At 36.2% G+C, this 14,461-nt stretch overlaps 1 protein-coding gene and 1 non-coding gene across 2 annotated transcripts; one reads left to right on the top strand and one right to left on the bottom strand.

Annotated features, from left to right (window-relative positions):
- Positions 1 to 544: 544 nt before the first annotated feature.
- Positions 545 to 7,273, bottom strand: LOC112740394 (CASP-like protein 2B1). The gene is made up of 4 exons (XM_072214102.1): positions 6,942 to 7,273; positions 6,703 to 6,835; positions 784 to 988; positions 545 to 677 (listed from the first exon to the last, which is right to left on the bottom strand). The coding sequence occupies exons 1-3, from the start codon at positions 7,163 to 7,165 to the stop codon at positions 971 to 973; spliced, it is 375 nt and encodes a 124-aa protein (XP_072070203.1). The 5' UTR covers positions 7,166 to 7,273; the 3' UTR covers positions 545 to 677; positions 784 to 970.
- LOC112746139 (small nucleolar RNA R71) lies at positions 4,922 to 5,029 on the top strand. Its single transcript, XR_003174036.1, has one exon. It is a non-coding gene; the product is annotated as a small nucleolar RNA R71 (small nucleolar RNA).
- Positions 7,274 to 14,461: the final 7,188 nt, after the last annotated feature.

The raw sequence follows: 14,461 nt of genomic DNA on the forward strand, positions 1-14,461 counted from the left end.
TATGTGAAGATAACATGATACCTTCTTCCATTTGTTGAAGTTGACTAAATAGGATGAACTAATCATTGTATGACTAGGATAGAAAACCTATATTCTCAACCCTTGCCATGAATGTCTCTCTTTATTACTTGCTTTCTTTAGTTGATTGCTTTACTTTTCTTACCCATTTAATTTCTTGTCCCTTTATCAATCAAACCCCCATAGTACTCCATAGCCAATAATTGACCACTTCATTGCAATTCCTTGTGAGACGACCCGAGGTTTAAATACTTCGGTTAATTTTCATTGGGGTTTGTACTTGTGACAAAACCAAATTTTTGATTGGGAGGATTGTTTATTGGTGTAGAACTATACTTGCAACGAGAATTATTTTGTGTGAAATTCAATACCGACACGACAATTCACTCATCAATCAACATGGTAATAAAATGCTTGAGGAAAAAGCAAGATGTTGATGCAAGAATCTTGATAATCTTGTGTTTTGACCACAATGTATAAGACAATAAAAAAAGTAGGATGTGATCTTTCAAATAAAAAAGGGTACCTGATCAGCAGAGAAAATGGCCCAAGCTAAGGGCTTGTTGAAGAGAACACTTCCCCTAACCAAACTCACAACACAACGAAGTCCTTAAATCAAAGAGTATCCAGCAGCCAAACCATTAGCAACTACCAAGAATCTGGAAAGTTTTTTAATCCATCAAAAACTAATGAATTAGGACAACAAAACATGCAACACTTTTGATGCTAGAAATTAACATAGAACATAGATTAATAGATACTTACACCAAAGCCATAACATCAGTGAATTTAGCTTCCTTCTCAAAGGAGAAAAACACCTTCACTTGTGAATCAGTTCCAATAAGAACAGCTGAAACAACTCCAAGACCAAGAATCATAAACCTTAACACTAACTCAGCTATCTTGATCCTCTTATCCAACAATTTCAGGTTTGTGCTATGGTACACTAGAGCTATTCCAGGACTAACACCTACACCCAAATAACTCATTTTTCCTAGACACTAACAATGCAAAAGAAAACAATGGATATAAACACCAACCACTAAATTCTTCACCACTTAAATAGACACGGGTTTTAGTTCAACACCCAAGAAAATAGAAGGAAAAAAAGATTCAGACAAGGAAAAAAGAAATAAATAAAAGAGAGAAACAAAATATGTATTTAGAAAGTAAATAATCAAGAAGATAAAATACCATAAAATCAAAAAACCAGAAAAAAAAAACAATAAACCAGTGAATACAATTGCACCCTATAAATACATTAACTTATTTTTACACACCAAATTAAATATCAATGAAACCCGTTAAACCTTAAAACCCAATGATAGAACAGCACAAGCAATACTAATTAATTAAGTTGGTGTGACAGTTTTGCCTAGTTAATTTCACATGGGTTCATCACCTCATTTCATAGAACCAAGTTGGTGTGAGAACAAACAAATAAAACTTCTTTTTTAAATTAAGCCTATCAAACTTGAAAGTTTACCTAAACTTGTAAAACCTAGAAAACTTAAAATTATAAAATAAAAAATATATATTGTCACTCAGGTTATATCGCTATGGACATAATGACAAATTACTTTTTTATTATGTCTTTGCATGAATTTATAAAAAAAAAAAGTGATATTAATCAACATGGCAACAAAATGCTTGAGGAAAAAGCAAGATGTTGATGCAAGAATCTTGATAATCTTGTGTTTTGACTACAATTTCTAAAACAACAAAAAAAAAGTAGGATGTGATCTTTTAAATATAAAAGGGTACCTGATCAGCAGAGAAAATGGCCCAAGCTAAGGGCTTGTTGAAGAGAACACTTCCCCTAACCAAACTCACAACACAATGGAGTCCTTGAATTAAAGAGTATCCAGCAACAAAACCATTAGCAACTATTAAGAATCTGCAAAGTTTTTTAATCCATCAAAAAGTAATGTATTAGGACAACAAAACATGCAACACTTTTATTGCTAGAAATTAACATAGAACATAGATTAATAGATACTTACACCAAAGCCTTAACATCAGTGAATTTAGCTTCCTTCTCAAGGGAGAAAAGCACCTTCACTTGTGAATCAGTTCCAATAAGAATAGCTGAAATAACTCCAAGACTAAGAATCATAAACCTTAACACCAACTCAGCTATCTTGATCTTCCTATCCAACAATTTCAGGTTTGTGCTATGGTACACTGGAGCTATTCCAGGACTAACACCTACACCCAAATAACTCATTTTCTCTAGACACTTAACAATGAAAAAGAAAACAGTGGATATGAACACCCACCACTAAATTCCTCACCACTTAGGTTTTTCTAGCCTTAGGTGCCATTAATGGTTATGAAAAAATAAAAAGCAGAGCTTTTTCCCACACCAAACTTAAAATATTTGCTCGTCCTTGAGCAAAAGAAGAAAGAAAGGAGGAGAAGAAGAAGAAATGAAGGAGATGGAGGTGTGTGTTGGATTCGGCCAAGGGGGGTAGGAGTGTGTATGATGTGTGAAATTGAAGGTGGTGAGGAGGGGTATTTATAGGGTAAGAGAGAGGGAAGTCGTGTATGAGGGTTTAGGTTTGGAAGGGAAATATTTTGAATTTGAATGGTGAATTAGGTGGGGTTTGTTGATGGATGGATGTGAGTTGTGAAGAGATTATGGAGAACAGGGTGAGATTTGATAGTTGAATGGTATTTGGGGAAGAGGTGTTGATGGGATTGGTCAAGGGTATTTGGGGAAGAGTGTTATGGAGAGGTGTGAAGAGGAGAGAAGAAGAGAGCATAGGTGGGGATCCTGTGGTGTCCACAGATCCTGAGGTGTTAAGGAATTTTGGTCCCTGCACCTTTCTGGCGTTTAAACGCCCTCTGTGTGCCATTTCTGGCATTTAACACCAACTCTGCTACCTTTTCTGGCATTAAATGCCAAGCTGATGCCCCTTTCTGGCGTTTAATGCCCATCAGACACCCTTTTCTGGTATTTAATGCTAGTCTGGCTTCCATTTCTGGCGTTTAACACCCAGAATGCTGCTAGACTGGGCGTTAAATGCCCATTCTGCTATCCTTACTGCCGTTTAAACGCCAGTAAGCCTGTCCTCCAGGGTGTGCTATTTTTGATGCTGTTTTTTATTTTGCATTAATTCTACAGCTATTTTTGTAACTCCACATGATCATCTACCTAAAGAAAACATAGAATAATAATGGAAAATAAATAAATATAAATAACATTGGGTTGCCTCCCAATAAGTGCTTCTTTAATGTCAATAGCTTGACAGTGAGCTCTTAGAGAGCTTCACAGAGACTCAGAGCTTAGTGGTGGCCTCTCAACACTAAATTTAAAAGTTGAGTGTGGGGGCTCTGTTTGACTCTGTATTGAGAGAAACTTTCCATGCTTTCTCTCCATGGTTACAGAAGAAGATCCTTGAGCCTTAAACACAAGGTAGTCCTCATTCAATTGAAAGACTAACTCTCCTCTGTCCACATCAATCACAGCCCTTGTTGTGGCTAGGAAGGGTCTTCCAAGGATAATGGATTCATCTTCATCCTTCCCAGTGTCTAGGATTATGAAGTCAGCAGGGATGTACAGGCCTTCAACCTTCACTAAGACATCCTCTACAAGTTCATAAGCATGTTTCCTTGATTTGTCTGCCAATTCTAGTGAGATTCTTGCAGCATGTACCTCAAAGATCCCTAGTTTCTCCATTACAGAGAGTGGCATAAGGTTTATACCTGACCCCAAGTCACACAGAGCCTTCTTAAAGGTCATGGTGCCTATGGTACAGGGTATTAAGCACTTTCCGGGATCCGGTTTCTTCTGAAGTAATTTCTGTTAAACCAAAATATTCAGTTCATTGATGAGCAATGGAAGTTCATCATCCCAAGTCTCATTACTAAATAACTTGGCATTCAGCTTCATGATTGCTCCTAGATACTGAGCAACTTGCTCTTCAATAATATCTTCATCCTTTTCAGAGGAAGAATACTCGTCAGAGCTCATGAATGGCAACAGTAAGTTTAGTGGAATCTCTATGGTCTCTGTATGAGCCTCAGATTTCTTTGGTTCCTCATTAGGGAACTCCTTAGGGGTCAGTGGACGTCCATTGAGGTCTTCTTCACTGGAAATCACTGCCTCTTCCTCCTCTACAGGTTCGGCTATTTTGGTTATATTGATGGCCTTACACTCTCTCTTTGGATTCTCTTCTGTATTACTTGGGAGAGTACTAGGAGGGATTTCAGTAACTTTTTTACTCAGCTGACCCACTTGTGCCTCCAAATTTCTGATGGAGGACCTTATTTCAGTCATAAAACTGAGAGTGATCTTAGATAGATCAGAAACTATGGTTGCTAAGTCAGAGAGGCTCTACTTAGAATTCTTTGTCTGTTGCTGAGAAGATGATGGAAAAGGCTTGCTATTGCCAAACCAAGTTTTCCCACCATTATTATTATTGAAGCCTTGTTGAGGCTTCTGTTGATCCTTCCATGAGAAATTAGGATGATTTCTCCATGAAGGATTATAGGTGTTTCCATAGGATTCTCCCATGTAATTCACCTCTTCCATTCCACGATTCTCAGAGTCATAAGCTTCTCCTTCTGATGAAGCTTCTTTAGTACTGCCAGATGCAGCTTGTATTCTAGTCAGATTCTGAGAAATCATGTTGACTTGCAGAGTCAATATTTTATTCTGAGCCAATATGGCATTCAGAATATCAATCTCAAGAACTCCTTTCTTCTGAGTCATCCCATTATTCATAGGATTTCTTTCAGAAGTATACATGAATTGGTTATTTGCAACCATTTCAATGAGTTCCTGGGCTTCTGCAGGTGTCTTCTTCAGATGAAAAGATCCACTAGGAGAGTGATCCAAGGACATCTTGGGTAATTCAGACAGACCATCATAGAATATACATAGGATGCTCTATTCTGAAAGCATGTCAGAAGGACACCTTCTGATCAATTGCTTGTTTCTTTCCCAAGCTTCATAGAGGGATTCACCTTCCTTCTGTCTGAAGGTTTGGATTTTCACTCTAAGCTTGCTCAACTTTTGAGGTGGAAAGAATTTGGCCAAGAAAGTATTGACCAACTTTTCCCAAGAGTTCAGGCTTTCTTTAGGTTGTGAGTCCAACCATATTCTAGCTCTGTCTCTTACAGCAAAAGGGAAAAGCATAAGTCTGTAGACCTTAGGATTAACCCCATTGGTCTTAACAGTGTCATAGATCTACAAGAATTCAGCTAAGAACTGATGAGGATCTTCCAATGGAAGTCCATGAAACTTGCAATTTTGCTGCATTAGAGAAACTAATTGAGGCTTAAGCTCAAAGTTGTTTGCTCCAATTGCAGGAATTGAGATGCTTCTTCCATAGAAGTCGAAAGTTGGTGCAGTAAAGTCACCAAGCATCTTCCTGGCATCTCCACCATTGTTGTTGTTTTCGGCTGCCATGTCTTATTCTTTTTCGAAAATTTCTGTAAAGTCCTCTCCAGAGTGTTGTGCTTTAGCTTCTCTTAGCTTCCTCTTCAGAGTTTTTTCAGGTTCCAGATCAGCTTCAACAAGAATGTTCTTATCCTTATTCCTACTCATATGAAAAAGAAGAGAACAGAGAAAGAAGAGGAATCCTCTATGTCATAGTATAGAGATTCCTTTATGTGAGTAGAAGAATAGAAGAATGAGGTAGAGAGAAAATAAGAAGAATTCGAACACAGAGAGAGGGAGAGGGTTCGAATTATAAGTAGAAGAGAAGTGTTAGTAAATAAATAAATAAATAGAAAGATATGAGAGAGAGTTATTCGAATATTAAAAAGAGGGAGAAGAAAAATATTTTTATTTTTATTTAATTAATTAAGTTAGAATTTGAATTTTAAGAAAAGAAATAAAATAAAATTAGAATCTAAAAAATTAGTTAATTAAAAAGAATTTTGAAAAAGTGGTTAGTTGTTTTCGAAATTAATGAGAGAGAGAAGTAGTTATGTGGTTTTGAAAAAGATAACAAATAGTAAACTTTTTAAAATTAAAACAAACAAGTGATAATAAAATTATCCGCTCATCATTCAACACCCAAGAAAATAGAAGGAAGAAAAGGAATAAATAAAAGAGAGAAACAAAATATATATTTAGAAAGTAAATAATCAAGAACATAAAATACCATAAAATAAAAAAACCAGAAAAAAAAAACAATAAACCAATGAATACAATTGCACCCTATAAATACATTAACTTATTTTTACACACCAAATTAAATATCAATGAAACCCGTTAAACCTTAAAACCCAATGATAGAACAGCACAAGCAATACTAATTAATTAAGTTGGTGTGACAGTTTTTCCTAGTTAATTTCACATGGGTTCATCACCTCATTTCATAGAACCAAGTTCGTGTGAGAACAAACAAATAAAACTTCTTTTTTAAATTAAGCATATCAAACTTGAAAGTTTACCAAAACTTGTGGAACCTAGAAAACATAAAATTATAAAATAAAAAATATATATTGTCACTCAGGTTATATCGCTATGGACATAATGACAAATTACTTTTTTATTTTGTCTTTGCATGAATTTATAAAAAAATAAGTGATATTAATCAACATGGCAACAAAATGCTTGAGGAAAAAGCAAGATGTTGATGCAAGAATCTTGATAATCTTGTGTTTTAACCACAATGTATAAGACAACAAAAAAAAGTAGGATGTGATCTTTCAAATATAAAAGGGTACCTGATCAACAGAGAAAATGGCCCAAGCTAAGGGCTTGTTGAAGAGAACACTTCCCCTAACCAAACTCACAACACAATGGAGTCCTTGAATCAAAGAGTATCCAGCAGCCAAACCATTAGCAACTACCCAGAATCTGCAAAGTTTTTTAATCCATCAAAAACTAATGAATTAGGACAATAAAACATGCAACACTTTTATTGCTAGAAATTAACATAGAACATAGATTAATAGATACTTACACCAAAGCCTTAACATCAGTGAATTTAGCTTCTTTCTCAAAGGAGAAAAACACCTTCACTTGTGAATCAGTTCCAATAAGAATAGCTGCAACAACTCCAAGACCAAGAATCATAAACCTTAACACCAACTCAGCTATCTTGATCCTCTTATCCAACAATTTCAGGTTTGTGCTATGGTACACTGGAGCTGTTCCAGGACTAACACCTACAACCAAATAACTCATTTTCTCTAGACATTAACAATACAAAAGAAAACAATGGATATGAACACCAACCACTAAATTCTTCACCACTTAAATAGACACGGGTTTTAGTTCAACACCCAAGAAAATAGAAGGAAAATAATATTCAGACAAGGAAAAAAGAAATAAATAAAAGAGAGAAACAAAATATGTATTTAGAAATTAAATAATCAAGAAGATAAAATACCATAAAATCAGAAAACCAGAAGAAAAAAAACAATAAACCAGTGAATACAATTGCACCCTATAAATACATAAACTTATTTTTACACACCTATAAACTTTTACATATCATAAAAAGGTAAAAATATTAGAGTACAGAATGAAAGTTTGAAAAAATATTAGAATTCAAGACATGCAAAAGGAAGCAATAATGCCTAACAGCATACCATTCTACAAAAACTTACCACTAGATTTTTCCTTCCTTAATGTGGAGGAAGTCTCTTGATCATTGACGTTGGGATTTTGCCAGTAAATAATTTTATAAAAACAGTCGTGTTGTAGATACAGTCTCTAAACCAATTGAAATTCCTTCGTACAAACGTTTTGGTTGTCACAAGTAACAAACCCCTAAATAAATTGATAACCGAAGTATTCAAACCTCGGGTCGTCTTCTCAAGGAACTGCAGGGAAGTATATTCTTATTATTGGTTATGGAAGTTGTAAATTGGGGTTTTGAGAATAAGGAGCGAATGGTTTAATTAGCAATTAAAGTAAATGAAGAACAAGTAATTTAAATGGCAAGTAAAATAAATAGATGACTGTAAATAAACTTTTGGCAAGGTATGAGAAATTAGAGGTCCTATCCTAGCTATCTTTATCAATGATGATGAAAATTGAATCTTAATTCCACTTTGTTAACCTTTACTAAGGCAAAGGAAGGTCGAGGGATTAATTGGTTTGATCTTCGGATCCTATTTATTTTCTAAGAAAAGATTGGGATTATTGAAGTTCAATTTAATTAAAAAAGATAACAATTATCAATCATGTTTGAGTTTGATAACTCCTGAGTTACTGCTTTCTTAACCAAGATCAAAAGGAGAAAAGTAAATCTACTGGAATAAAAATGTCTTCAGATGGGAATAACAATAATGTAAATAAAAGAAAGCAATAATAAACTGAAATACCTCAAATAACATTAATTCAAAGAGTAATCTGTAACATAGAAGAATTCATAAATAAAATTGGGAAAATAATAAAATGGAATATTGAACCTGATAAAAAGAGATAATCCTGAAAGCGCATAAAATCCTAAATCTAAATCCTAATCCTAAAGAGAGAGGAGAGAATCTCCCTCTCAAAACTAAATCTAAATCATGGAAAACTAACTAATTGGAGACTCTCCTTTGAATGGATGCATTCCCCTACTTCATAACCTCTGGTCTATGCCTTCTGGACTTGGATTTGGGCCAAAAAGGGCTTCAGAATTCGCTATGAGCGTTTTCTGCAATTTCTGGTGCGTGGCCTCTGTCACGCGTCCGCGTGGGTCACGCGGTTGCGTCATTCGGAGTTTTCCTTGTCATGCGGTCGCGTCAGTCATGCTACCGCGTCATATGTGTTTCGCTCGAGGCGCGCGGTCGCGTCAGTCATGCGGCCGCGTCAATGCCTTTTCGCGCTGGCATGCGGCCGTGTCGCCCATGCGATCGCATGGCTCCCAGTTTCTTTAAAAACTCTGTTTTGTGCTTTCCTTCCATTTTTGTATGTTTCCTTTCCATCCTTTAAGTCATTCCTGCCTTAGAAGATCTGAAACTACTCAACACACGAATCACGGCATCGAATGGAAATAAAGGGTAATCAAAATAATTATTTTTAAGCATAAGAAATATGTTTTTCACATACATCACATAATAAGGAAGGGAAAGTAAAACCATGCAACTAATATGAATAAGTGGGTGAAGGATTGAATAAATCACTCAGATTAAGCACAAAATATATCATAAAATATGGGTTTATCAATCATTCCACTGGCTTTCATCAACAACTTTATTTTCCAGATCGACCTTTTCTATCTACAATATAATTATATAAATAGAAGTTTGTTAATAAAAACGAAGAAAAAGCAAATGCAATCCTTAATATGCCCAAAAAAACTACATTCAAACACAAATGATCAACGTTTGATCAAAAGAATTTTATAATCAAGGGGAAGCCCGTGAAAATGCTGGATTTAAACATCAATGACTACATGATAAACCTCGATTTCGTGGTTTATCTTGTGCCTATTTTCAGGGATTTTATCACCTTTTCCCATATTTATTCAATGAAATAGCATGGTTTTGTAATTCTCCCTTGAATTGTGCTTAAGTGTAAAAACATGCTTTTTAGGCCCTTAAATTGGTGATTTTAATTTACTTTAATTCCATTCGATGCCTTGATGTGTTTGTTGAGTGATTTTAGGTTCATAAGGCAAGTATCGGATGGGAGAAATGAAGAGAAAAGCATACAAAGTGGAGAATGCATGAAGAAACAAAGATTGAAAATGCATCGATGGGCGCGCAAGCGTACAAGGCGCGCATGCGCAGAAGTGATTTCGCATAAAGATGCGCACGCGCACAAGGCACATACACGCGGATGAAGAAACAGCCAATCGACGCGCACGCACACATGGCGCGTACGCACCGATACTCACACGTGACCCACTTAAAGGCAAAACGCTGGGGGTGATTTCTGAGCTGCCCAGTCCCAAATCCAACTTGTTTCTGAGTGTATTTCATGCAGAATTGAAGTCCAAGCAAGGGGGAGAAATTAGTTAGTCAACATGAGCCTTTAGTTAGTTTTCTAGAGAAGAGGGTTTCTCTAGAATTAGGTTAGGATTAGGTTAAATTGTCTTGGATCTTGAATTAATTACTTGATTTCATCTTGTTTCTTTTACAATTTCTCATTTCTACATCTTGATTTTCTTAGTTGTAATGTTAATTTCTCATTTTGCTCTCTTGTTTGTTGATGAATATTGTTGGACTAATCTCCTTTTAATGCAATTTCATGTTTCTATGTTTCTTTTATGTTGATCATGCTTACTATTATTGATTTCTCACTTATGATAGTTGTGGGTTTCCTTAATTTTAGCATTTTGTGATGTTTACTTCTATTGCACATTAGGTGTTTAATATAATGCTTCCTATAGTTTTTGAGTAGTTCTCTTGACCCTTGGGCTAGACTAAGGGGATTGAGTGATCTTGAGTCCTTAGACTTCATTGAATTGGTAATTCCAGAACCCTTGGGGATCAAATTGATAACCATTGACTCTACCCTACTACTAAGTTAATTAGTAGTTAGGTTGGGACTTATGGATTGATGTTGATCAAGCCATTTGACGTGCTCCAAGCCTAGGAGTAGTCGTTACATACTTAAGGCTTTAGTGAGTAGACTTAATGAGCTCGGTTCCTCTTAATTATCAATATTTGAATTGTTGACAAGGATAGTGATCTCAATTACTTAAGTCTTAGCCAAAAGTTCTTTATCTTGCTTCTTTAATTACTTGCTTAATTTACTTTTTCTTGTTCCTTTTATAACCCAAAACCCCCTTTGCCCCTTTATAGCCAATAATTGACCACTTCATTGCAATTCCTCGTGAGACGACCCGAAGTCTAAATACTTCGGTTAATTCTTATTTTGGGTTTGTTCTGTGTGACAACCAAAATTTTTGATGTGGAAATTGTTTGTTGGTTTAGAACTATGCTTACAACAAAGTAATTCTTTTCTATAAGAAGAAAATCTAGACCGATACGACAAATTCATCGTTTATCACTACATTCATATCTTCAATATAGGATTTAATGGGTCTAATTGTAGAAAAGGATAAAAAATATTCATCTTATTTAGGTCCTAGCCAGTTCTTTTACCCATAAAGGAAGATAGCACCACAGGTTCTGCAGATGTTGTCTGCCAGAAAAAGAACTACATTTTTCACACAGGTTTGGGGGTGAAATAAAACTTAATCTTCGAAGTTTTCTCTAATTAATCAAGAACACTAAAATTTGGGGTTGAACGAATCAGAAGCTAGAAAACAGGGTTAAAGATATAGGGTTGGGGAGTATGAGAGAGAGAGCGCCTTCACCTTTTAGGGATAACTCCTTGATGATGATTCTCTTGTGGCTCCATGATGGTGATGATGATAACTCCTTGTGATGTTGTTACCGCTCACATTTGCTTTCTTGCACAAAAGTCACAATAATGCAATTAAAAGGAAGCACAAATATAAAATAAGTACTTTACCCTAATACACACTCAGGCTACAAAATAAGAACGAATAACCTACAACAGAAAAATAACCCACCCCATTTACCTGGATCAGGTATGTTCAACTGGCCTTTCCAATTTTTGACTTTGACAACATGAGCTACAACCAACCCCCAACCAAATTAGGTTAGGTTCTTTGGCGTTCAATTGAATGTAACAACCAAAATGAAAAAGAAGTTCCGACCACTGAAAACGATATACAAACCATATTATGGAGATCCGAGTTGAATCCCTAGGGTTTAGGAGACATAGCGACAGAGACGACCACAATCAAAGATGAAAACATCATTTTTTCCTCTCACAATCCACTCCCAGCAAACATATCTCATCTTCATAACCCTTTATGATAAGTCCAATTCACACCCCCATTCAAAAAATTGGTGAATTAGTTCTTTTGGCAAGCGCACCAAAATTATCGTCAAGTAATAACCCACAGTGGAGTGGGATCGTATCCACAGAGATTAGCAAATTTGAGCAGTTTTAATCAAATGATGAATTAGTCAAGCGTAACAGATAGATTGTGATTTGCAGAATTATAAATGGCAGAAATGTAAATGACTAAAATGTAAAGGAAAGCAATAAAGTGCAGAAATAGAAATAACAGAATGTAAAGTGCAAAATCATAAATGACTTGAATGTAAATGGGAATGGAGAATTACATAATGTAAAAATAAGCTATAAAGAAAGTGGTAGATAAGAATGGGGAAATTCATTGAGATTAGGAGATGTTGTCTCTTTGGATCAACTTCAGCTTATATCCTCTTCAATCATGCAACTCATTGACCTCTTGGTAATCATGATTGATTGAGCCCCAATCCCTTGGTGACTCAGTCTCTCAGATCTTGATCAATAGCCAATTCCTTGGTCTAATTGTTCATGAAGAGAGATATGCTTGGTCCCAGATTATACCACACATTATCATAGGTCCAAGTATAGGGAGGATAATATGTCACCATATCCAAACACCAAAATCCAGATCCTACTCAATTGTGAGAAGGGATTTCAAGCATGGTTTCATGTTTCCTTTTCCAAGGTTTCCATGAAACCCATTTTGCATTCAATCTCTTTCCCAAGATAATTGAACACTAAGCATTAAGAACGAAATTCCTTCTAGCAAATCAAAGAGAAGATGAAGAGAAGAAGAATTTCAATATCACCAATCCATCAAGTACAACAGAGCTCCCTATCTCAATGAGAGGGAATTTAGCTACTCATAGCTCAAAGAAAAGTACTCAAAATAAAGAATATGATAAAGTGTAAAAGTGAATCTAAAACTGCTATCTCTAACTGCTTAACCCCTTCTTCAGTACTTCTTGGGGGTATTTATACTACTCCTAGAAAAAAATAAAAGAATTACAAAAGTGAAAAAGGAAAATTACATTTTGGAGGGAAAAGAAACTCAATAAGCATGACTTCCCAGCTGGCGTGTGATTGGCGATTCAGTGGCGTGTCACGTGCTCCCTCAATTCTGGCATGGCGTGCCACGCTCAATCCCTCAAGTGGCACGCTCGCCTTCAAGGACACCCCTGGCGTGCCACGCCTTCAAGCTCAAGTGGCACGCCCAGGGTCTTTTAATGCCCAGGTAGCATGGCGTGCCACGCCTTTGAGCTTAAGTGGCACGCCCCAGCCTTTTTCCACTTCTCTTTGCCTCTGAAAACTTGAACTAGTGTGGGACGCCCAGGGTATGGCGTGCCACGCCCTTGTTGCATGTAACAACCCTAGTTTTTGAAAATCAAATAATTAGTTATTTTTTGATTTATTTTAAGAAAATTATTTTGCTAAAGGTAATTAAATAGAGTTTCATGATAATTGAAGTTTAAATTAATTAGAATTTTTATATAAACTTTATTAGATATTTGGTATAATTGAAATTATAATTTTTGTAATTGAAAAATAAGAAAGAATTGTATAATTTAATTTAAATAAATTCTATTTTGAATGAATTATGTTATTAATTTGAACTCTTAGGAATTAATTTACTAGAAATGATTAGATTAATTTTTATAAATACTTTAAGTTTAAGTCATTTAATATTTATGTATAATTTTTATTATAATTAGTTATTTTATAAATTAAAATCAAAGTTTCGGTGATAGAAAAATAATGGAAAGTTATATCATTCAATTTGAATAATTAATATTGAGTTTCAACTATATTTTATAAAAATGTGATTAATATGTTCATTTTATAATTTAAATTAGAAATAATTAATTCAACTTAGCAATATGATGCTAAATTATGTTCTTAATATTTTTAATAGAGTATATTTGGTTTTAAAATTATCCCACCCTCTAATTTTATCGAAATATCTATTCATATCTATCCATATTACCTTATAAAATCCCTAATTTCTAATCCTAATTCCCAAATCAGACTCAGAAACCCTAATTTTTCAAATTGGAAACCCTAAATTCCCAATCAGAGACCCTAACCCCCGCCTGTACACCACACAGCCGTAGCCTCACCCTCCCTCAACGCAACAAACATACACACGTGCAGAGAGGAGATCGGAGGAAGAGATAGTGCTGGCGAAAGGGAAGAAGAGCGTCGCCGGGCTGGTACCACCGTCGCCGTCGCTTTCCTGCCATCACTGTCACCACAAAGCTGCCTAATTGAGCTGAGGAAGAGAGAGATCGAAACGGGCTTCGAAGGAGAATATCGCGCGAGAAAGAAGAGGGAGATGTCTTCGCCACGCAGCTGCCGTCCCGTCGCCAATGCCGTCGCGGGGGAAAACCAGAGCCGAGGCAGGGAGCAGCGCCGAGAGGGAGAAAGGCCGCCATCGCGTCTTGTTCACCGTCGCCACCGATCTGCCTTGGAGCAACTGTGTCACGCATCGCCGATGAAGGATAGAGAGAGAGACGCACACAGAAGAGAAGCCCGCGACCAGCCTTGTCGCCGTCAGCGCCGTGGGTTGCCATCACCATCCTCGCGAGCTGCCACCGCGTCGCCGTTACTGAGCTGCAGCGCCGCCGTTGTCGCACCTTGCTGCTGCCGCGTCTCACCAAGCCGTCGCTGGAGGAGGAAGTTGCTCTTCCACCA

This window comes from Arachis hypogaea, chromosome 14, assembly GCF_003086295.3.
Source record: "Arachis hypogaea cultivar Tifrunner chromosome 14, arahy.Tifrunner.gnm2.J5K5, whole genome shotgun sequence".
Classification (NCBI taxonomy): domain Eukaryota; kingdom Viridiplantae; phylum Streptophyta; class Magnoliopsida; order Fabales; family Fabaceae; genus Arachis; species Arachis hypogaea.